This window comes from Ichthyophthirius multifiliis (genome assembly GCF_000220395.1).
Source record: "Ichthyophthirius multifiliis unplaced genomic scaffold scaff_1120509250306, whole genome shotgun sequence".
Taxonomy (NCBI): Eukaryota; Ciliophora; class Oligohymenophorea; order Hymenostomatida; genus Ichthyophthirius; species Ichthyophthirius multifiliis.
The window spans coordinates 41,928-65,381 of NW_004086873.1; the positions used below are offsets into that span (position 1 = coordinate 41,928).

At 17.2% G+C, this 23,454-nt stretch overlaps 4 protein-coding genes across 4 annotated transcripts, besides 14 other annotated features; 2 read left to right on the forward strand and 2 right to left on the reverse strand. All coding sequences in view use genetic code 6, as the record gives it.

Moving 5' to 3' along the window:
• Positions 1-18: 18 nt before the first annotated feature.
• On the forward strand, positions 19-1,243 carry IMG5_064510 (hypothetical protein; the record flags this gene model as incomplete). Its single annotated transcript, XM_004036934.1, has 2 exons — positions 19-950; positions 991-1,243. 2 exons carry the CDS (start codon positions 19-21, stop codon positions 1,241-1,243), a joined length of 1,185 nt encoding a protein of 394 aa, XP_004036982.1.
• Positions 1,244-3,152: 1,909 nt separating this feature from the next.
• IMG5_064520 (PH domain protein) lies at positions 3,153-11,507 on the forward strand (the record flags this gene model as incomplete). Its single annotated transcript, XM_004036935.1, has 10 exons — positions 3,153-3,462; positions 3,637-4,171; positions 4,532-5,790; positions 5,973-7,873; positions 8,017-9,436; positions 9,641-10,168; positions 10,210-10,554; positions 10,599-10,709; positions 10,754-10,932; positions 10,977-11,507. 10 exons carry the CDS (start codon positions 3,153-3,155, stop codon positions 11,505-11,507), a joined length of 7,119 nt encoding a protein of 2,372 aa, XP_004036983.1.
• Positions 5,895-5,948: a microsatellite.
• Positions 6,106-6,154: a microsatellite.
• Positions 9,568-9,638: a microsatellite.
• Positions 11,508-15,452: 3,945 nt separating the features above from the next.
• Positions 15,453-15,501: a microsatellite.
• Positions 15,457-15,500: a microsatellite.
• Positions 15,493-15,549: a microsatellite.
• A 1,535-nt stretch (positions 15,550-17,084) lies between these two features.
• IMG5_064530 (hypothetical protein) lies at positions 17,085-17,874 on the reverse strand (the record flags this gene model as incomplete). The annotated part of the gene is made up of 5 exons (XM_004036936.1): positions 17,085-17,140; positions 17,188-17,246; positions 17,330-17,582; positions 17,625-17,756; positions 17,817-17,874. Coding segments are annotated over 5 exons (558 nt in total), but the record flags the coding sequence as incomplete, so codon positions are not given.
• Positions 17,301-17,338: a microsatellite.
• Positions 17,875-18,102: 228 nt separating the features above from the next.
• Positions 18,103-18,143: a microsatellite.
• Positions 18,107-18,147: a microsatellite.
• Positions 18,148-21,860: 3,713 nt separating this feature from the next.
• Positions 21,861-21,894: a microsatellite.
• Positions 21,895-21,896: 2 nt separating this feature from the next.
• IMG5_064540 (TB2 HVA22 family protein, putative) lies at positions 21,897-22,445 on the reverse strand (the record flags this gene model as incomplete). Its single annotated transcript, XM_004036937.1, has 1 exon — positions 21,897-22,445. One exon carries the CDS (start codon positions 22,443-22,445, stop codon positions 21,897-21,899), a length of 549 nt encoding a protein of 182 aa, XP_004036985.1.
• Positions 22,444-22,485: a microsatellite.
• Positions 22,444-22,487: a microsatellite.
• Positions 22,445-22,509: a microsatellite.
• A 652-nt stretch (positions 22,510-23,161) lies between these two features.
• Positions 23,162-23,209: a microsatellite.
• Positions 23,210-23,454: the final 245 nt, after the last annotated feature.

Sequence of the window (23,454 nt, forward strand, 5' to 3'; positions counted from 1 at the left end):
AGTGATTATTAAATTGTTATGTAAAAAGAATATCCGAAAAATTAAGATATTAGTTAATTTTTGAGTATATAAAATATTAATTCATCTTTATAAAAAATTAATAATTTAAATGAATCAAACGCAAGTTTAGAAAAAGATTTGGAAGAGTTTTTTAAGGATAAAAATTTCAATTAACATCAGAATATTTTTGAATAGTTAAAAAATGATTGTAGAGTATAGTAATAGAATTAATAAACTAAAAAAAATGAAGATGAAGAAGAATAATTGAAGATTATTTAAAATCTATAAATCTTTGAAGAAGAGTAGCTAATTTTAAATTAAAAGCTTTAAAAAAATCATAAATGTTAATAATGTTTTGATAAAAATTCTTAGAAAAACTTCCTCATTTTAAATTTTTAGGAATATATTGGACTAGAGTTTGATTAAAAACATGATATTTTTATTTCTATTAATTCCTATAATTCAGAATATTATGTTGCTTAGCCAAATGATCAGGATAAAAGTTTACCTTAATAAATATCTGTTTCCTTAAAAAAAGTTATCTTAACAATAGATCCTAATTAATTAGCTTATTTAAAAAATATTATTGATGTTACTGATATTTATATTCGATAAAGAATAGAAGATTTTAAGGAGTTTATGTAAATTAAAGGTTTTTCAGCAAATTTTTAAGATGAAAAATAATAAAAAGAAAATATAATCTAAGATAATGAAATTATTAATAAAAGAATTTTTTAAAATTTAGAATTATCTATTCCTTCTTTCAGTATAATAATGATGCATAATGTCCCGTATAAAAACTAAGAAAAAATATTAAAACCTGTGTTTTTATTGAATATGTAGAATTCTGTTTTTTCTAAAATAATATATAAAAATAATAAATAAACTAAATTTACTTCTAAAGATATCGCTTTATTTGATGTTAGTGAGAAATCTGGATTACTTACATAGTATATTTAATTTTATTTATTTTTTTAATTACAAAAATAGGACTTTAGGTAATAAAGAAGATGAAACAAATGAATTTAGTTTTGAAATGATTTCTTCTGATTCTGAATAATTTAATTTATTAAATAATTATTCTTCCTATATTGGCTTAAAATTAAAAAACAGTAAGATAGTATTTTTAAAAAGAAATATAATGGAACTATAAGTCTATATAAGGTAATTTTTAGTCGAGGCTTTTACTAACAAAGCATAGAAGAAAATTCTTAATTTATAAAATAATACAGTAGACTTATGATAAAATAGAAATACGATTTATATTATAAATAATAGATAAATATTGCAGATGGAATGGGAGAATAAAGCCATCATTAGGAGAAATAAAGTTCTGATTCTAGAATAGAAATTACAGTAATAAATTCTGTGGCTGCAGCCTATAGAAATTCTTTGAGTGTAAGTGATGGAATATTTTTAAAGTTTTCCAAAATAGGGTATTGGTTTACAGGAAAATGGGGTATGGATTTTGCTAAGGATGGCTTGATAGATAAAGGACTCCATTTTTTTGAAAATGAAGAAAATTTGATGAATTAGACTTTTTAAGAAGTTCATTCTTAAGTTTTTTAAGAAATAGAAAATTTTGATGATGTTAAGAGTTTGGAAGATAGTGTAAACAATTTATAAAAAATAAATAATGATTTCTGCTCAGTTGATTATAATGATAGTATTCATATTGAAAATTTTAAGCCTAAATAAACTTAGAACTTAATTTAAGAAGCGGAATGTCTTAAAGAAGAAAGCTAAAATTCGAAATAATAATAAAAAATTTATTTTAAAAATTAATATTAATAAAATTTCTCGGAAAAATAGTTTTAAAATGTAAATTAGAATTTTTAAAAATAAGAAATTGTGGAAATTTAAAAAATATAAATTTGGAATTTGTAAGCTTTTACTTCTGAAAAATATTTAAATAAAGTAAAAATATTTTTGTTTTATTATTCCTATATTATTATTTTTTTTAGGATTTGTTTATTTAATCTCCATAAGATATACCTTCAGTTGAAGTAAGCATAATTTTTGAAGACAAAGAGTTTGAGAGTTATAGTTCAATTTAATAAGATATATTTCCTATGAGAATATAAATAAAAATACCACAACTTAATTTATATATCTACGATAGAGATTACTGTACTTTATGTAAATTTTTCTAAGAAAATCTTGCTGAAGCTGCAAGAACTGTTTTTTTAAATTAAGATTTTGATATTTAAAACTTTAATGTATTTTAATTTAATTATTTTTTTTGTTAAAATAAAAATAAATCATATTTTTTTCAGATTTGGTAATTTTGTGATATAGAAGTAGGTTAGATTAGTTTAAAATGCTTTTAAGGATAAAGAGATGATTTATTGTTCTATTTATAAGACAAATATGATTTTAATTATTAAGATTATCGATTAGATAATAACCTATATAATCATGAAATAAAATTAAAATAGAAATCATCATAATAAAAGAAAAAAGAAGAAGCATTAAAAACATCTGCCTTAAAGTTAGAAATATAAAATAATAAAGAGTAATAAAGTTAAAGTCAAGGTCAAGGACAAGGACAAGGTCAAAATTCTTAAAAAAATTAACAAAATTAAGAAAAAAATATTAAATTAAATGAAAATTTTATTAATTTTTTGGATATTATTTAAGAAAGCTAAAATTAACTTCTATAAAAGTACACTAATGTATTTCTTGTACATAATCCAGCAAGTTTAGGTATATTTATATTTTTATTTTTTGATAAAATATATTTATAAAAGCTGAAATAAATATAAATAATTTAATTTATCATTTTTATATGAGAGAAAATGGTGGAAAGTTAATGAAATTATGGGTTTCTAAAATAAAAATAAATGATTTTAGATTAACAAGTTAAATGAAAAATAGTTAAATTTTGTTTGATATTGGTAAATGGCAATAATAATAAACAAACTCGAAATTTTAATTTAAAGAAAAAGAATATAAAGATAATGATAGTATTTAGAGCTCGGATTTAGAAATAAATAAAGACTTTGATGAATTTAATAATGAAGAAGAAAAGGGAGAACAAAAAGAAGAGGAAGATAAAGAAGCTAATAATAAAAAAAATGATTAAAATTTAAGCTTTGAAAATAATTAGCATAATTAGCAAATAGTAAAAATATCATAATCAAATATTTAAGATGAAATAAGCAAAATCAATTAAAACTAGACATAGAATAAACAAACATTTTGGTAAAAAGTCAAATAGTTCTTCTCAAGAATATGTTAAAAAAGAAAATAATAAGAAGACGACAATACTAACCAGGACTAGGTTTCTTAAAATTATAAATTTTAAGAATAAGATAAAGATTAAAATTAAAAATATATAAAAAAAAAAAAAAAATTAGTTTTAAGTAAAAAAAAAAAATATAAAGATATTTAAATATAAATATTATATTTAAAAAAAAAGAAAACGATACATTAATTTGGCCTTAAGATAATTTTCCACAAGTAAGAAAATGGGTTATATATAATTACAATTAATGCTTATGTAAACAAAATATTTTTTTAATTTATTTATATAAAAAAAAATAGCAAAAACATTAGATCATTAAATAATAAATTTCGAATACATGGATTAAAAATTTTAACAGTTTTTATATAATGACATGTATAAATATTTAGGAAAAGAAATAAAAGATTTAATAAATTATGGTGCTTAAAACAAAGACTTAAAAAATAAAAATAGTAGTAAAGTTATTGATAAAATTTTTACCAATTTGAATGAAGGATACTCCTTATGTGATTTAAAATTAGTTTTTGTTTCTTAACCAGATGGTGAGAAATTAATAAAAATAAATCTTTTTCGCAAAAACTTGGTTTTTTTAAACGATTTTGTAGATGATTTAGTTAAATTTTTCCGAACTCCATTTAATGGTTCAGATGATATTGAAAGTAAATATTTTTTCAAACAGCCAGATTATAATAATTATCCTCCTATGGTGGTTAAGATTTTAGCCAAAGATATATGGGCTATAATACATGAAAATCTAAACGACTATTCTTAAAATTGCCTTGCGATTAATTTAGATGTGGACTATTTATAAGAGTGGATAGGAGATAGTTTTATGGGACCAGGAAGTGCCTATATGGACATAAATGCAAATTTAAATAGGGTTTAAATTTTTAAATCTGAGTTTTTATATAAAGCCTAATAGTAGTAGATTTAAAATAGTAAAGGGATTAATTCTTCAATTTATAAAGTTATTAGATAAATAAAATAGATGAAATTAAACAAATAATAAAATAAAATATTTCATGAAGGAGATGAATTATAGTAGAACAATATTTAGCAATAGGATGATTTATCTAAAATTGATATTTATGACAATTAATTAATTTATGAAGATCAAAATTAAAATATTATTATTCCATTTTCGATTAATTTTTCTAATAAATATAAGATTGAATTTTATAAAAATAGGGTTAATTTTCCTGATTTAAATATTTTGAGTTAAATTGAAAATGATGATAATAAATAAAATATGAAAAATTAAGATAATACGTAGGATTTTTCTAGTCAAGGAAATGGAAATTTCACAAATTAAGAAGTTGTGATTAAAATTGATAATAATAAAATACATAAATTTAGGAATATTATTATTTGCATTTCTTAGGTAAAAAAAATAATCGGAATTACTTCATCTTTATTTAACCCTTCTTATTATACAATCCATAGGGTTACAGATTTCAGGTAAATTATAAATGTATAGAATAGGATTAGATATTCGAATAATAAAATACATGACATATTATACAATTAAAAATAAAGTACAGAAAATTTTTATATTATATCGAATAATTAAGAAAAAATAATTAATTATGATTAAATTTAAAATTTCGAGCCTATTAGGATGTCTTGGGAGTAAATTTAGGCTCAGAATATTTAATTTTAGGAAAAATGTATAAATGTAATGAAAATATAATTGTAAAGATTTAAAATCGAGGTATTGAAAAATTCTTTTGGAAATTAAATTTCTAAAATAAAAATTTCTAAATTAATTATGAAAAAAATCACAAAATATAATAATTATTATCTAGGACTTAAAGGATGTTTAAAAATAAAATATTTTAATAAAAGGAAATAATTCTACGAGCCATTTTTAGAACCTTGGACTTTTTTTATAAGAAAAAAATTAATTGATTCTTAGATAAGTATTTAAAAGCACTAAGATATAGAATTAGAAATAAAGAATTTTGTAAAATAAAATAAAATAAAAAATGAAGAATAACAAAGCATTCCTGAAAGTGTATAATTAAATGAAAATTCTCTTAATATTAATATAAGTACTGCTTTTTTAGAAACAGCTATTGAAACTGCAAATATATACAGCGAACCTTAAAATACAGAAGATCCTTATTAAATTTAGAATAATTTGGGATATGGGGTACTTTTTACTATAGGCGAAAAAAAGAAGATTTATATTGAAAATTTACTTTAGTAGTTTGTAGAATCAGGAAAAAATAAAAATGTTTAGCCTAAATTTACTTAAGAGAAAGATTAAAATAATAATCCTATAAAAAATAACAAAAGTAGAAATTTTTTAGTAAATTTTATTATTTTAAATGAAGAAAAAGATAAGAGACTTAATAATCTAGAATAAAAATATATGAATAATGTTATAAATTAATTATAGAAATAATTAAATTAGCCTTAAAGAGTTTAAGGAAATTAATAAGATTATGCGAAAGCAATGAATTTTTTAAGTTAATTTACTTTGAGAAAAAATAAAACATAGTTTAATTAAACTTAATAGGAAAGTCTTTCTAGTACTGCAGGTAATTTTGCAACTTTTTTATGTGTAAATTATGGAAATTCTAATCAAATGAATTTAAGTTAAAGTTATAATTCATATAATTAAGATAGAGAAAATATTATTATAAATAATATAATAATAATAATAATAATAATAATAATAATAATAATAATAATAATATGAATTAAATTAATAATGAAAAAGGTAATGAGAAAAATATTAAAGGACGAAAATTACTAATTACTAAAAATTTTAGCGAATATAGAACTATTAATAATGTTTCCTTGGATTTTGTAGGAAAGTAATTCTATGAAATTGAGTCTATTAATTCTGATTTAAATAATGAAGTATAAAAATAAAATAAAGAATAATAAAATAAATTAATGTAAAATTTCATGTTTACAAGCAAAAAAAGATTACCTGGATGGGATAAACATTATTTTGTTTTAGAAACAAATATAGACCAAAAATAAGGACACAAAATGATAAGAATATCTAGCTCTATTAATTTATATAATAATTTAAATGAGAATCTTAAAGTTTATTTATATTTAAATCCTACACAAAAAAATTTATATTAATTAAAATAAATAAACTAATTTAAAATTTAAACTTAATCTAAATAATAAGTGGAAATAAATAAGTTTAATTTACCTTTTATATAAATTAAAATGAATATAAATGATTTTGAAAATATAGATGCTAAGCATAATAAAACTTAAACAAAAACTATTTTCGAAGTAAAAAAAAATTAAAACATTAACATACCTCTATAATATTTGGAAAAATTCGCCTTTATTGGCTTTGAAATTTCTGAATAAGATAAAAAATATTAGAATGAAAAAAACTAACAACAAAATGAAGAGAAAGACATTAACTTTTATGCTTTAAGTGACCTAATTAGAAACAATAGTTATATATCAGATTTTGAAACTGATGATGAGAATATATTCGTGGACATTTTGGGTTAAATAGAAGACAAAAATACACGTTTGGTACATAAATAAGATGTTTAAATAGATACCCAAGAAAGTTTTTTTTTTATTTCGACAATAAAAAACCGATAAATAATTTAGTCAACTTATAAAACTAAAGAAACTGAAAATTTTTGTTATGATACTATTTTAGTAGTAAACCCAGTTTTAAAAATAACAAACGCAACAGTTTTAAATTTTTAAATTTAAATAGGTGATTAATAAATAAAAAAAGTACTTTTTATGGATCAATCTGTAATTCCTTATAAAGTTAAGTGGAGCCAATAAGTGTAATTAAGTATAAAAAAATATGATTAAAAAGATGAGAAAACAACGTAATAAAATAAATTTATACATATAAATGTTTTTCCAATGAAATTTAAAAAAACTGAAGTGCATAAATTAAGTGGAAAAGATTTGGATTTTTTCTTACATTTTGAACATATTAAAATTTCAAAACATTGCAGGGAAATTATTATGTATATTCCTTATTTAATTCATAATAAATCTTAATAGGATTTAGTTTATAGTGATGGTCAATATCTCGCTTATTATAAAAAATATGAAAAAAATTAAAAATATAATATTGCCAATGATATTGAACAAATAAAAGAAAACAATATGCAAAATTCGAATATTCCTGTAGATATTTAAACCCTTTATTAAAATAAAGTATAAGTGTTATCATCTTCAAATAATATTAGAGTTATGAAATTCGCTTTTAGGGATACTAAAACGGCTTTGGACTATGATTGGTCATAAAAAATTAGTCTATAATAAAAAAATAATGTCAATATTCCTTTAATGAATTATAATAAAAACGAATTCGAGTTTAATGTGAATATTAGATAGTGTTAGGGGAGTTTTTATAGGACAAATATTATTGAAATAAAACCAAAATATTATATTTTTAATTTCACGAGTTAAACTTTGGATATTTTCTAATATTTAGATGATGATAATAATGTAAAAATTTTCACTTTATAATCTTAGAAATCTAAGGAGTTCTTTTGGGTCACTAAAAGTTATAAAAAAGCTATTTAATTGTAAATTATAGATTTTAATGATATAAAAGATAAATAAGAAACGTAACAACCGAAAAAAAAATTTTCGATTTCAAGAGAAAAAAAAGTAAGTAATAATACATTTGAAAACAAAAGTTTAAAAGATAACATAAAAAAAAAAAATTATTTAAAAAGTAATCCTTTTAAAATTAATGAAGTAATTAAATATTTTTAAATATATAAATATTTATTTTTACTTTTTTTATAAAGATAAATGATTTTGCTGTAAAACTTCCTTTTTTGTAAAATTAAAAGAAATAATATAAATATATTACAGTTAATATTTTATTTTAAGATAATGTAATATGTATAAAACTAAGTGAAAAATAATAACCTCCTTATATTATATATAATTAAACATCTCATGAAATATTTATTTAGCAATTTATTAATAATAAAGATAATAGACTAATGTGTTGTGGAAGTAAAAAAAAAAACTTCACAACAGAAAGGAAAATTATTTTTCCTAAATAAAGAATTCGATTTACTTGGGATCACTGGATTTTAGACAGTGATAAATAGATATAAGTTGAAATCGAATAAGTAAAATAAGTTTATAATTTAGATAAATTAAAAAACTATGAGCCTATAACATTATAAAAAAGCGATAATATAAATAATAATATCCAAAACTAGCTCTAAAAATAAAAAAATAAGCTTTTATTTAAAAAAGGTTATTTAAATATTTGCGATAACTTCAAAAATGTATTCCGCTAATATTTCTGTGTATTAGATATAAATAAATAAAAAATAAAACTTTATATAATTAATGTAAAATACTAAACAATAAAAATTTTAGGAGCAAAACTTGAATAAAGCCGAAACGGTTTTTTGATTACGACAAATACTTAAAAAATGTTCGAAGTAAAGATTTAAAATCAATCAAAAGAATATATTGATTGGTATAATTGTATTCATTAGTCTATATTAGTAAATACTCCTGAAAAGGTCGATTTTAAAATAGAACCTAGAAACGGGACTATGGAAATTACATTTTTTGTTTAAAGAATAGGTATTTATAACAATAATAACAATAGTAAAAACAAAGTCGAGAATGAATTAATTACCTATGATGAAGATGGGAAACCTTTCCAAACTAAAAATAATATTTTGAAAGTTTCTATTAGTAATATGATTGGAATTAGTATTATTGATAATAAAACATTTGAGTTATTTTCTATATCTTTTAAGAATTTGTAATGTATTTACTCTAAGAATGAAAGATATATAAAGGAAGTAAAAGACAATGATTAGGAAAAACTAATTGATAATAAATCTTAAATTGATGAAATGGAAAATAATTAAGATTAGTTTTAGAATGAATAAATTAAAAAAAAAAACATTACGAAAAATATTTAAAATAATATTCTTTAATTTAGTGTAGAAAATATTTTTGTTAATAATTAAAATGAAAAAGCGTAATTTCCTGTCGTATTTGCCTCTGATAAGAAAAAAACAGGGGAAAATCCTCCGCCATTTATTTTCATACAAGTGAACTGGAAAAATATAGATAATCAAGAAGTTTAAGATGTGCAAGAAGAAAGACAAAAAATATAATAATCTATTTAATCTCCTTTAATATAAAATGCATCAAATTTATAAAACCATCCTTAAATAGTAACTAGTAATAGTTAAAATAACATATAATAAAAACCTTAACTCTAATATTTAAATTTAAATTAAAGAAGAGTTTCAAAAGTAAGTAGTGAAATAGACATAGCAAATGATAAAAATGATGTTAAATAAGATTAATTATAATTAAATAATAATAATAATAATAATAATAATATTAATAATAATAATAATAATGTTTATAATAATGTTAATAATAAAGAAACACATTAAAATCTAATTTCATAACAAATGAATTAAAAAAATAATTTTAAAATAAATGCTATAAATATAGAATAACATAATGATGAAACAAAAGAGAATTAAAATATTTAAGAATAAATGGAATCATAATAATCACTTTATTTTTAAGCCTATCATTAAAAAGAATCTATGTAATGGATTAACTCTTTATAAGTTTACATTGATCATTTTGAAATTAGGATAGATTAATAAATTATTTAAAGTTTTCTTAAATTTAAATCTTAAATTGATAAAGTTACTTATCACACAAATGAAGTTAATAAGCCTTCTTAAGTTTAAATGATTTTAGAAAATTTTATTTTAGACTAATTAGATGATGTATTATAAAAAAATCTAAAATAAAATTAAACAAATAGCAAAAAAGCTATATATATTAAGCATTTGCACTTTCAGCCTATTGACTTTTGCTTAACACTAAATATGTCAGATAACTAGTAGAATTATGGATCTTTAAAATTATCACCTTTAGCTGTGTTTCAATAATTTGGTATTTTTTTTATATTATTTATATATAATTTTTATAAAAAGGACTTGAATTAGTTTCTATTGATTAAGCTAATATTAAATTAAATGCTTTAAATCAATCTCATCTATATGATACACCATAAAATATTTAAACGAGAATATTTAAACATTATACTACTTAGTTTATGATTGAATTATATAAAATCTTTGGTAGTTTTCAAGCTATAGGAAACCCTGTAAAACTTGTAAATGAAATAACTTCTAGTGTTTCCAAAATGATTTATGACCCATTAAAAGCTTTAACTAAAGGAAATGGAAAATAAGCAATTGGAGATTTCGCTCAAGGAGCTTTAACTTTAGTTTAAAATACAATACAAAGTGTATATAAAACCATAAAAAATATTACAGGTATATTTTTTTTTTTTATATCATTACTTAACATTTATTTTTAGGATTTTTTGCAAGGATTATTGTAAAAATGACTTTTCATAAAAGATATTAATAAGATAGATAAATAAAAATTAATAGACAAATTAAAAGCCTACATGATGGATTAATTATTGGTATATTATTTATAGATATAAGATATAAATATTTAAAAAAAAAGGTGGAAAAAATTTAATTGCTGCATTAATTGATGCTTTAACTGGAATTATATATAGGCCTTTGAAGGGATGTAGAAAAAAAATTATTCTAGGATTTATTTTTGGCGTTTATTAAGCTGCTGCTGGCTTAATAATTAAGCCATCTATTGGTATTTATGATTATTTAATTAGTATTTGTGATGTATTTTTTTTAAATAAAATACTAAAAAGTATTTATATAAATAGGGATTACTTAATTAAGCTATTTTTGAAGAACATATAATGGAAAACAGAAGTAGACCACCAAGAATATTTCATGATAAAATTGATAAGTTTTAATATTAATTAGTTATAGGAATTGATATATTGACTAAATTGAAGCTCAAACCTGAAAAATATGAAAGTATATTGTATTATGATGAAATTAAAGTACTTAAAAGAACTATAAGGGAAATTGTTTTGACTGATCTAAGGCTTGTTTATGCAAAAGTAAATATAATAAAATTTTAAATTTATTTTTATTTTTTTAAATATTAGAAAAATTCTTAAGTTGAATTTTCAAAAGTGATTTTGCATAAAATAAGAAATGTAATATATAATTAAAAAAAAAAAAAGTTTATATTTTAATATGATATTCCTGTAAAAAATGTTATTGGAAAAAAAGTTACTGAAGTTACTATTTTGTATGATGATGATAAAAAGGCGAGAGATTTTATAAAAATTTTAAGGAAGCATTTTAAATAATAATAGATTATTGTAAATTTTATACAATAATGAATTTACCATATTTTGTAATATTAAAATATTATTTTTATATTATCAAATTTTATATTAATATAATTTTTGTTTTATTTTTATAATGTGAAATTCAATTCAACTTATGTTTTTAAATTTTATTATTAATTTGTTTTACATTATTTAAAAAAAAAATATTTATTAGCAAAAATATAAAAACTATCTATTAATTTTTTTTTATGAAATCAATTCTTTTTTTTTTTTACAATTTTAATTGATTTTTTTGACTAAAAAGTATCAATTTTGAAATAATACTTTTTTTTAAAATAACTATCAATAGATTCTGAGAAAAAAAGAATTTATTTAATTATAAATGCTTTAAAATAATAACTGATAATAATTAATTAGAAACTAAAGACTTTAATATATTTAAGTGTTCAAAACAATTTCATAATAAATTAATTTAAAAAAATTGAAAATTAATTAGCTTAATAAGTCTTATTATTGTTTAAAACTTTTTATATATTTTATAATTAATTTTCAAATATTAATTAGTTTATTACTTTTTAATTTAAAAATTTTTTCTTTAAATATTTCGAAATTTAGATATAATTAAACATATTATTTATAAAAAAAATGGATTTAAAGTATAATTTTACCTACCTAAAGAGTCAATGAATGCATTTTTTTAAAAAACATTGTTTATAGAAAAGAATAATGAGATATCTAAAAATTAAAATTAAACCAATATTCTGTAAAAAAAAATTAATTTTATAAATAAACTAAGAAGCAGATTTAAATTATATAAATAAAGAAAAAATGTATAAATTATAATTAATAATATTTTATATATTAATTTTTTCAATAGGCGATATAAAAAAATGGAGAATAGTTTTTTTATATTTCAAAAAAAAATTATAGTAAAATAGTAAAAATAAAAAATTAAGTTTGAGCAAGTAATATATACATGTTATATATTAAAAAATATATTTATTTAACATAAAATAATGGATTTTAACTTTATTAATTATTAATATGCTTATTATTATTTTCTAAAAAAATAAATTAAATTTTTTTTACTATATTAATAAGAATTAATTTATATTATATGTATAGTTTATACAATTATTGCTGAAAAAAAAAAATAATACTCTATTTAAAATTAAATCGAGAATATTAGTTTTTTTTTAAATAATATTGTATAATTATTTAGAAAGTATATTTTATATATATTTTAATAATTATTTAATCTTAAAATTATTAATTAAAATAGCTTTTAAATTAAAATATTTATACGTATTTTTTGAATATATTTATTTGCTAAAGTTTATTAATTATTTAAACTTTTTCATAAGAAAAAAATAAATAAAATATAAATTTTCATTTTTTTTTTATAATTAAAAAATTAATTATATATTCCTAATTCTAAAATAATATGAATATCAAAGAAATTTGTTATTAAATTTTAAAATATCAGTTTTAAAACACAGATTATTTCGGCGAAAACGAAGCTTTGCAACTACATTCTTTCTCAGAATTTGGATTAATTTAAACATAAAAAGAGCTTTTCATCATATTTTATTCATAATCTATAGTTGCTCCTTTAATAAAGTTATATGTTAAATCATCACATGCAAATATAATTTTATTTTATTCGTTTTTATAAACAACATCTTCTTCATTTACATTTTAATCAAATTAAAATTTATAAACAAATCCTCCACATCCCTCTTTTGAAAATTTAAAATAAAACAAATAATTTAAAATTATTTTACCTCCACTATCAACTATTAAACGAAGAAATCTGTCATCTTTGATTTTTTATAAAATCATCTTAAAATTATTAATATTTTTTTTTTAAATATATTTATTATATTAAAAATTTACTTTTTTACATAAATCTGTTAATTTTAATTCATCTTTTATTATTTCAGTATAATTAAACATTAATTTGTTTTATTTTAGAATATTTATGCTGAAAATTTTTTTAAAATTGATCATTTTACTAATATGTTATGTATATTTTATTTGTATTATTATTATTTTTTTCTAAGAAATTTATTTAATTATTCTTTTTTTTTTCTTTTTTTTAAAGGTAAAAAAATAAAAATATAATTTCTAATTTTATTAAATTAAAAAAATGATAGTTGATATTTAAAAGTCATAATATAAATAAAAATATATTTTTTATTTTATAAATTATATAATAAATTAAAAATTTTTACATTTTAAAAAATATTAATTATATAAAATCTGGAAAAAAAATATATTTATATAATTATAAAATAATATTCAATTCAATATCTATTAGCTTTTTACAGTAAATATATTAATTTTATTATTTTTGTAATATTCTTAACGGGTTGATTTAAATCGATAAGTACCTTATTATTCCATTCCTAATAATCCATCTAAGTCATCCTAAATTACACTACAATTAATTCGATTTATTTTAAAAGTTTTTTAGGGTGTTAGTTAAACTTTTATTTTTTTATTTTATTCTGTTTAAATTATTTGATTATTTTAATTTGATTGCTTCATTTAATTATTTTCTAAAAGTTATTAGTTTAATTTAATTATAATATTTTTTAATTCTTTTAATTAAATTCTTTATTCTTAATCATAATTTAACATCTATAAAATAACTTATTTATTAAATTCATCAAAATTATTATTTAGATGTTGTTAATATTATTTATTAACACCTACTTTCATTTAAAAAATCCATTATTTATTTGTTGTTACTCCAGTTAATTATAAAAAAACGATTCCCAAACTATATATATCACTCTATATAATATAAATGCATAAATTTAATTATAAATTCAAATCATAAAATAAATTATATACGCTTTATGTAATTTTTGTCATATTTATCCCATTCATATTTTAATATTATTCGGGTGAAGAATATTAAGCCGTAAAACCATTCTTTTTTAAAAAATTTATTTATAAATAACAATTTATTTTTATTAATATATTTTTACTAAGTTTATTGTACTTTACTTTTAATTTTTAAGTTCTTTAGCAATACCAAGATCAGCTAAAAAAAAAATATTAAAAACAATTTTTTTTTTTTTAATATTATTACTATATTTCCAATAATTATCATATCCGAACATTATGTTAGCAGGTTTAATATCTAAATGTATGAGATTTTATTTATGCAACTTTTATAATCCTTTTAAAAGTTAAAGCGCTATACTGTATACTTATTCCTTTTATAAATTAAATTTTTATTTTATAAGAAACTCCTTTAAATTAACTTATTTAAAAAAATATATTAAAAAAAATGGTTTTAATATCATTACACTAACATTTTTCCATCACATAAAATTAATACCCTTTATTTTTACCTATATCTAATTACATTTTTTCTTTTATATTTACAATATATTTACAATCAAACTATTTTTAGTATAAAAATTCTTCCATGTTTCTATTAAACTCTTTTTAATTATTATAATGGACTATTTTAATTGCTAAATCCTTATTATATTTAAAACCTTCTATAACACATCCTTTTCCACCTTATCCTAGTATATTTTTTCTCAAAACATATTAATTTTGATCTTCTAAAAATACTACTAATTTAGTTATTTCTTTTGGATTTTGGCATTAATCAATATTTTTTTATAAATATAATATTAAATCAACTCTATTTTTTTATTCTTAAAAAAAATATTGGCTTTATAAACTCAAATAAATATTTTATACCAATACTAGATTTTGTAGGTTATGATCCCATTAAATATAGCTAAAAAAGTGAATAATTAATTAATTATAATATTTAATCTAAAAATATAGATAATAATTTTATAAAAAGATTTATTTATAATTTATTATAAAATGATTATAAAGCTACTTAATAATAAATTTTATTTTAAAACTTAGTTTAATTTATTTTCTTAATTTATAAATTACAAAATTTAATAATTTTTAGTATAGTACATTAATAATTGAATTAAATAATATGTATTTATAAAAAAATATATTAAATATAAATGTATATACATATTAAATATATATATATATTTTCATAATATATATTTTTATATTTTATATTTAATAATAATATGTTTCAATTTTCTTTATTATTTTAAATATATTATTTCATCTTCTATTTATATATTATTCTAATTCTCTGATTTTTAATTCATAATCACTTTTCATTTTTTCTTCAATCTATATTTTTAAAAAATATATAAAATATTTTTTTAGTATTATTAAAATAATACTTTTTCATGTGTTTAAAATATTTATATAGCTTTTTCTCTTGCTTGTTTTTCTCTTTTAATTGACTCTGCAAGTTGTTCAGTTATTTCTTTATATTTCAAATTAAATAGATTAAAATTTTATTAATATTTTTCTTCAATATTTTTTTTAATGTTAAGATTTTCATTTTAAAAATACTCCTTTTCTTTATTAAGTTAACCAATTTATTAGTTAAATTATTATATTTCATTAAATAATTTCTTATTTTCTTCTTTATATTTTTCAATATCTCTTTATAATTTAATTATTGCTTTTTTATAATTCTCATCTAAATTTTTATATTTTTATTCTTATAAACTTAATTTTTCTTCCATATTACTTATTTGTAATTCTAATTCATTTATTTTATCATTTTTACTTGCTTTTTTTTATTTTTTTCATATAATACAAAATAATTTTACTTTTTAATTCCAATTCTGAGACAATTTTATTATATTCAGATTATAGAAAGTTTAATTCTTTTGTAATTTTCTTTTTAATAATTTGTACTATTTAATTATTCAAAAGCTTATTTTAATTCTTTTTCTCTTTCATCAGTAATTAACTTATTTTTGTTTTTTAAATTTTCAATTATTTTCTCATGCTAAACTTTTAACTAATTCATATCTTCTTTAAACTATATTTAAATTGTAATAAATAAGAAAAATTAAATAATAAAATTACTTTTTCTTAATTAGTTTTTATTATATTTTAAAGTTTTTCTTCTTTTAAAGTTGATTTATCTCTAACAATAAAAGATTCTTATACTTTTTCTTTATATTCCTTCATTAATTTTTGAGTATTTTCCTCTTTTTTTTCCATCATATTAATTTTGGTCTCATAATTTTCCATCATTTTGACCATCTAATCTAGCTCTACTTTCATTTATTCTGAATCTTTACAAACATTTCTATTTTGATCTTATAAAATATTAATTTAATTTTCTAAATTGCTTTGCTATTATAACAATTCTCTTTCCTTTAATTTGTATTATTCGATACTTTTCAATAAAGTGCTTTATTCTATTTCGTTTTTTTCTTCATTTTCCTTCAAAACATCTTTAAAATTTTAAATTTGGCTTTTAAGCAACTTGATTTCGTTTTCTTTTATTGATAATTTGTTTTTTAAATCAGATTTTTCACATTAATTAAATGCTTAGCTATCTATTTAGTTTTTTAGCTTATTTTATAAAATCTCTATTTACATCTTAATTTCTTCATTTTCTTATTATTAATTCCTTAATTTATCTCTGATTTCTATGTAAGATTATAATTGCTAATCCATTTCGTTCATTTTTGTTTCTGATTTTCTTTAAAGGTTATTATATTTTTGTTGTAATTGTGTGAATTTTTGTATTATTTCTTCGTTTTCTTGCGTTAATAATATTATTCTTTCATTTAAATCTTCTCTTTCTAGTTTTTCTAATGTATTTTTTTGATTTATATATATTATGTTATATATTGTTTACAAAAATTCAAGGCCATATTTTATAATGGCATTCCATCAATTTATAATTATTAAATTTCCCTTATTTTTATAATTAAAAAATATTAATTTTTTTTTAAAGTTTTTAATTTAAAAAAATAAATTAATAAATTTTAAATAATTACTAACATTTTTTTTTCAGCTAATCTTAAAGATAATTATTTTCTTCAACTATAACTTCTGACTTTTTTTATATTTCTCTAAAATCTTCATAAACATTTTATAATGAAAGTTCAATAATTTCTATTTTTTCATCATATGCCATCAATAATTATTCTAAATAAGGTAACTCATTGATTCTCGTATAATTAAAATCCATATCATTAATATTCTCATTATTTGACAATTATATTTTTAATTATTTTCCTAATCTACTGTCTTGATATATTTATTTTTAATGCATTTATAATTTTATTTTACTTAAATTATTTAAAAAGCTGACTTCTTTTTTTAAAACCTTTATTTCATTCAAAAGTTATATGTTGCTAAGTTAATTTTATTCTTGCTTATCATCTCCTTTTATTATATTTGAACTTAAAGCTTCATTTTTAGCTTTTTTATGATAAATAAAGTAAACATTAAAATAAATAAAATTTTATCAAAAAAAAATACCTCCAATCATTTAAATTTATATTTTTATTTGGTTTCTTAATTTTTTTTTTTTTTCCCTATTTTATTATCTTTTTTTTTTAAAAAAAAAAAATTAAATAAAAATACGCATTTAATTATCTTTAAAAATAAAAAAAAAAAATTAAATATAAATGAAAAATAAATTTTTATGCGATAATAAAAGTATAAATTATAAAACTTATGATTATTTATATTGAATTTTAAAATTAAAAATACAAAATAATTTAACTGTTTTATTATTAATTATAATCATTTAATTTTTAAATTCATTTTTTATTTATTTTTATTTTTAATTTACTTATATTTTTTTTAAAAAAAATCCTCTTTTAACAAAACTAATAGAATATTAAATTGAAATGATTTTATTTTTTAATAAACATATATTATTTTAAATATGTTTCCTTTTATATGTGACATTAAATTAATTTATTTATTATAATTATTTAACTTAATGAAAAAATATAAAATTTCAATAATTATATAATAAAAAAGTTTAGCAATTCGATTAAATCCTATTATAATTTATAAATTAAAAATACAATAAAAACAATAATTTTGTTAAAATATTAAATTATTTTAGTTATGTACTAATTATTGATTAAAAAAAAATTGTTTAACTATGTTTTTATCTTATCTTTGGTTTATAAATCTCGTTAAAATAGAAAAAAATATAGTAAATAATAATATAAAATTACTATAATAGAAATTATATAACTTTATTTCAATTAGAAAATATATATTTTTTTAAAAATGATTTATATCTAAACTACACACATAATTAATTTTATTAAAAAACATAAAAATAATTATAATCTTAATTGATTCAGAAAATAAATTTCCATAGAACAAATCAAAATCACTGTATTTTCTACAATATTAAAGATTACTTATGAAGAAAATCAATAGATTACTATGAAAATATAAACTTCCTAACATAAATCTGCTCAAAAATATTTCAATCATAAACTAATAAATCAAAAACAAGCTAAACTTTGTTTTATTATTATATTTAGTTTAATTACAAAATAAAGGTATTGTCCATAATGACCTTAAACTTGAAAATATATTTACTTGTTTTTGATCAAAAAACAGCTAGACTATCTGATTTTGAATTTCTAATGATATCAATATAGAATTGTAATAGAAAAAATGAAAATAAAGATATATCAATATTATTTAAGTCCTAAACTAAGAGCTAGTATAATAAAATAATAAGAAAAATACTAAAAATAATCATTTAACTGCAAGTATCGATAAAGCTGACGCTTTTGCATTTGGAGTCAGCCTTTTTGAATATGTATTCTTAGTAGCTCTTTTTAAGTGATAATTTGCTCATTAAAATATGGAACTTTAATAATTTATTGCTAAAGAAGGTTTTTAAGGTTTTTGCTATAATATTTTTATTAATTATTTTGTATAAACATAAAATAGAATTGAAGAAATTGATTTAAAATAACTAAGAGAAATGATTAATAATTTAATTGCTTTTGATAAAAATAAAAGACTAAGAACTGAATAAATTATTTAAATCATTGGTTCTTAATTATTTAATAATAACATATTTGAATGTTTAGTTTAAAATAAAAAAAATAGTAATGTAAAAAGAAAAAATTTAATGATATAAAAATAACACAAAAAAAAGATTTTTTTAAAAAATAAAATGTATATAATATATAAATATAGTATATGTATATGCAAAATTTACAAAATGTTTTTTTTGATAATTTTCAATTATTTATATATTTTTAAAAATAACATTTTTTACAAAAATATATTATTTTAAATCATAAAATTAATATTTTATATTTTGTATAATTTATTTATAACTTTAATAAAAAATTGTTTATCATTAATTGCAAGAATTATAAAAGAAATAATTAATCATATCCAAATTTAATAAAAAAAAATTAAATTATATATTATTTATAATAATCAATTGAAATCTAGCTAGTTTTTAAAAAGAATATATTGAAAGCATTAATGCTACTAACTAAAAGTTTATAAGTAAATTAATATATTAATAAATAATATGTTATTTCATTTATATTTACATGAAATTTTGTTTAAATTAGATATGAGTAATATTAATTTTGTCAAAATTATTTAAATAAAAATATATATGCAATTTATATTTATTATAAAAATAATTTATGTAAATGCATAATTTAAATCCATTTATAAAATATTTATTATATTAGCATAATTTAATTTTTATAATTATAATTTTAATTAAATAATTTTTTTCTCTGCTTTTGCTTTTTGTAATTATTAATAAATTTAAAAATAATTCTTCAAAGTTAATATAATATTTTTAAACAAAAAAAAATTAAATGAAAAGCGTATTTATATATTATTGAAATTCAAAAGAATTTAGTAATAGATAATTTTTATTATTATTTCAAACAAAAATAGTAACTTGTTTTCAAAATATAGTTAAAGTTATAATTCTGGAGGATATTTTATTAAATAAATAAATAATGATTAAAGTAATTTTTTTTTTATGAACGATAAAATATCGAACAAATTGAAATGATTTCTGATTATTGAATACAAAGAATACATTTGAATATTATATTTAATTTATAAATTATATAAAATTAGAAGAAAAAAAAGAATTACTTTAATCAATTATAATTTCTAAATAAAGCTAAAAATATTATTATTATAATTGTTATATAAATTAAATATAATTTATTTAAAAAAAATAGTGATATTTTTATTATTAATACTTTATTTATTTTTATTTATATTCTTCATAAATTTAGAGCTTCATTAATTTTTTTCTACATTTTAAGATCTCCAATTTCTTCAGCAATTTTTTTCGATTCCTAATAATAATGCTTAGCTTTTTCTTTGTGAAAAAGATGTTCATTTTCAGCTCCCATATTATACAAACACATTAGTTTGAGCATTTTAAGTACACTTTATTAGTTTTTCTTATTATTTTCTTCATTATTATTTCCTTATTCTTAATTTTATATTTATTATGTATCTTCTATATTTCCTTCTATTTTATTGTTCTCTTCGCTTAAAGCCTTTTCTTATCTTAAAATATGATTCATAGCCTAATTTAAGCTTTCCAAAGCTTTATCATGTTTATTGATATTATTAAGAATCGCCGCTTTATTTAAGTAGGTTGAAATTATACTTTTTTAAGCATTTTAATGTCCGTCAGAAACTAATTTTTCTTCTAATTCAACTGCATAGGAAACAGCTTTTATTGCTAAAACAAGTTTTTATTTTTTATGATAAATACACCCTAAATTATTAAATGTTAAAACTTTTATTTCACCCAACAATTATATAGGCCTAATAAATTTATGTAAATGCTTATTTAAAAGCATATCGATAGCCTTTAATAAGTGTTTGTTTGCCATTTCTTCATTATTTGAATCGAAAAATTCCATTGCAATTTTATTTTAAGTCATTGAATATTGAATAAATTATTCTGATAAATTAAATGGAAGATCTTTTTATTGTATTAGGTGGTTTTCTAAACAGTCTAATGTGTAATATATTAATCTTTCTTAATGTAAGAGTTTATTTTCTGGAACAGATTCTTACTCAATTATTTTTTATAGAAGCTATATTATTTAAAGTTTATTTTGTGACATTTTTGAAAATTTTATTATTAATAATTATATTAATAAGCAGTTTATTGTTTTATTTTATAAATTAAAAAAAATAAAACTTTTATTGTATTAATTCTTTTTTTTAAAACAAAAGAAATAATAAAATATAAAATAACTATTATTTTTTTATATATAATAAAAATATAATATAAAAGTTAGGCTTTTTTATTTTTATTAAAAAACATTATATTTTTTTTTATAAATTTATACTTTTTAAATATTTTTTATATTAATAATAATATACTAAAATAATTGAATATTTAATTTTTATAATTTTATAAAAAATAATCTAAACACTATTAAAAATAAATTGATAAATATAAAATTTCAATAATAAAAAAAGTTTTAAAATATGATAAATTTCAAATAAAAAATATAAATTTTATATATATTCATTTAATTATTTTTTGATTTGAATTTTTTTTTGAAATCAATTAGATCTTCCAAATGTTTCGAAAGATTTTTCTGAAACAAATTATTAACCTTCAAATGAGTTCAATTAATCTAATTTTTAATTTATTTTAGATTAGTATTTAAATAAAAATGGTTTTAAAGCTTATTCATATAGTAAAGTAGCTCCTAAGGTTTAAGGGTGAAACAAAAAAACAAACAAGAATAATTTCAACAAATAATAAAAGGGTAAGAAGAATAATAAACTCTGTAATAAATTGTCAAAAACAGTGAGGCAGCTGAAAACTACCCAATATGTTAGCCATTATTTATCATCATAATTTGCATTACTTTCCAAAACCTTGAATGATTTATAGGCAGGATATAATAGCCCGAATAAGTTAGAAATCAATAAAGATCCTATATTTAAAGCAACTAAAGAAAGTAATAGTGTGATTACTAATAATACAGCCTAACTCGGTAATAAACCTGTTTTTTAAGTTATAATTTAAAGCTCTTTCTTTTAATCTAATTATTTGAAGCCTAACTTATTGTTAAATTAATCTAAGTATGGGAGAATTTATTGCATTTTTTTTTTATTATTATTTTTTTTATATTTTTTTTTTTTTATAAAATTAATTTATTTATTTTTTATTTGATTATGTATATAAAGGATTTATATTTTAATAATTTTATCTTTAATAAATTTTTTAAAATAGATGTTATATTAGGTAGTTATAAAATAGAAAATTAATAAATATAGATATGTATAAATATAACATGCTAATAAAATAAAATATAATAATAATATATATACAATAACGTAATATAAATTATAAAATAAAAACTAATCAAGACTATTTTTAAAATAACTATGAAAAAAAAAAATTAATATTTTACAAAATAATCTAGATTTTTTTAGGAATATTTAAAAATATTAAATATTTTTATAATTTATTAAAAAAAAAGTATTTTTTATAATTAGTATTCTATATTTTTACTTCACTTTTAATAATTTTAAATATAAAACTGAAAATTATTAAATAATATAATATTAATAAGAAAATACAAAAAATTATTCATAAAAAATAGTAAACTTTTCTTCATAGAAAAAAGATTAAAAAAGTATCTACAAATAAAATATTAACAACTAAAATAGATGCGCAGATATCTTAAGTAGAAAATAATTAATTAAATTATAATTAATGTAAGACACTTTAGTATAAATGTTAATTAGTATTTTAATATAAAAATAAAGATACATTGGTGATAAATGTTTGAAAAACTATTATATGGTTAATAGAAAATATATAAATTATAAATATTTAAATTTAACATATAATTTATAATATAACTAAAAAAAGTATAAATATTATTGCATTAAGAAATAAATACAAATTTAATTTTATAATCCTACTTTTAAAAAATGAATGAATAAAATTAAAATTTATTAATAATAATTTTTATTTTAATAATAAACACTAAGGCTATAAAAATATTAGATTATTTAAAATTGTTAAATTTTAAGTAATTTATATATAATTATTATTTATGAAATTTAGAAACAAATTAAAACTTCGAACATTTAATTGTGAAAT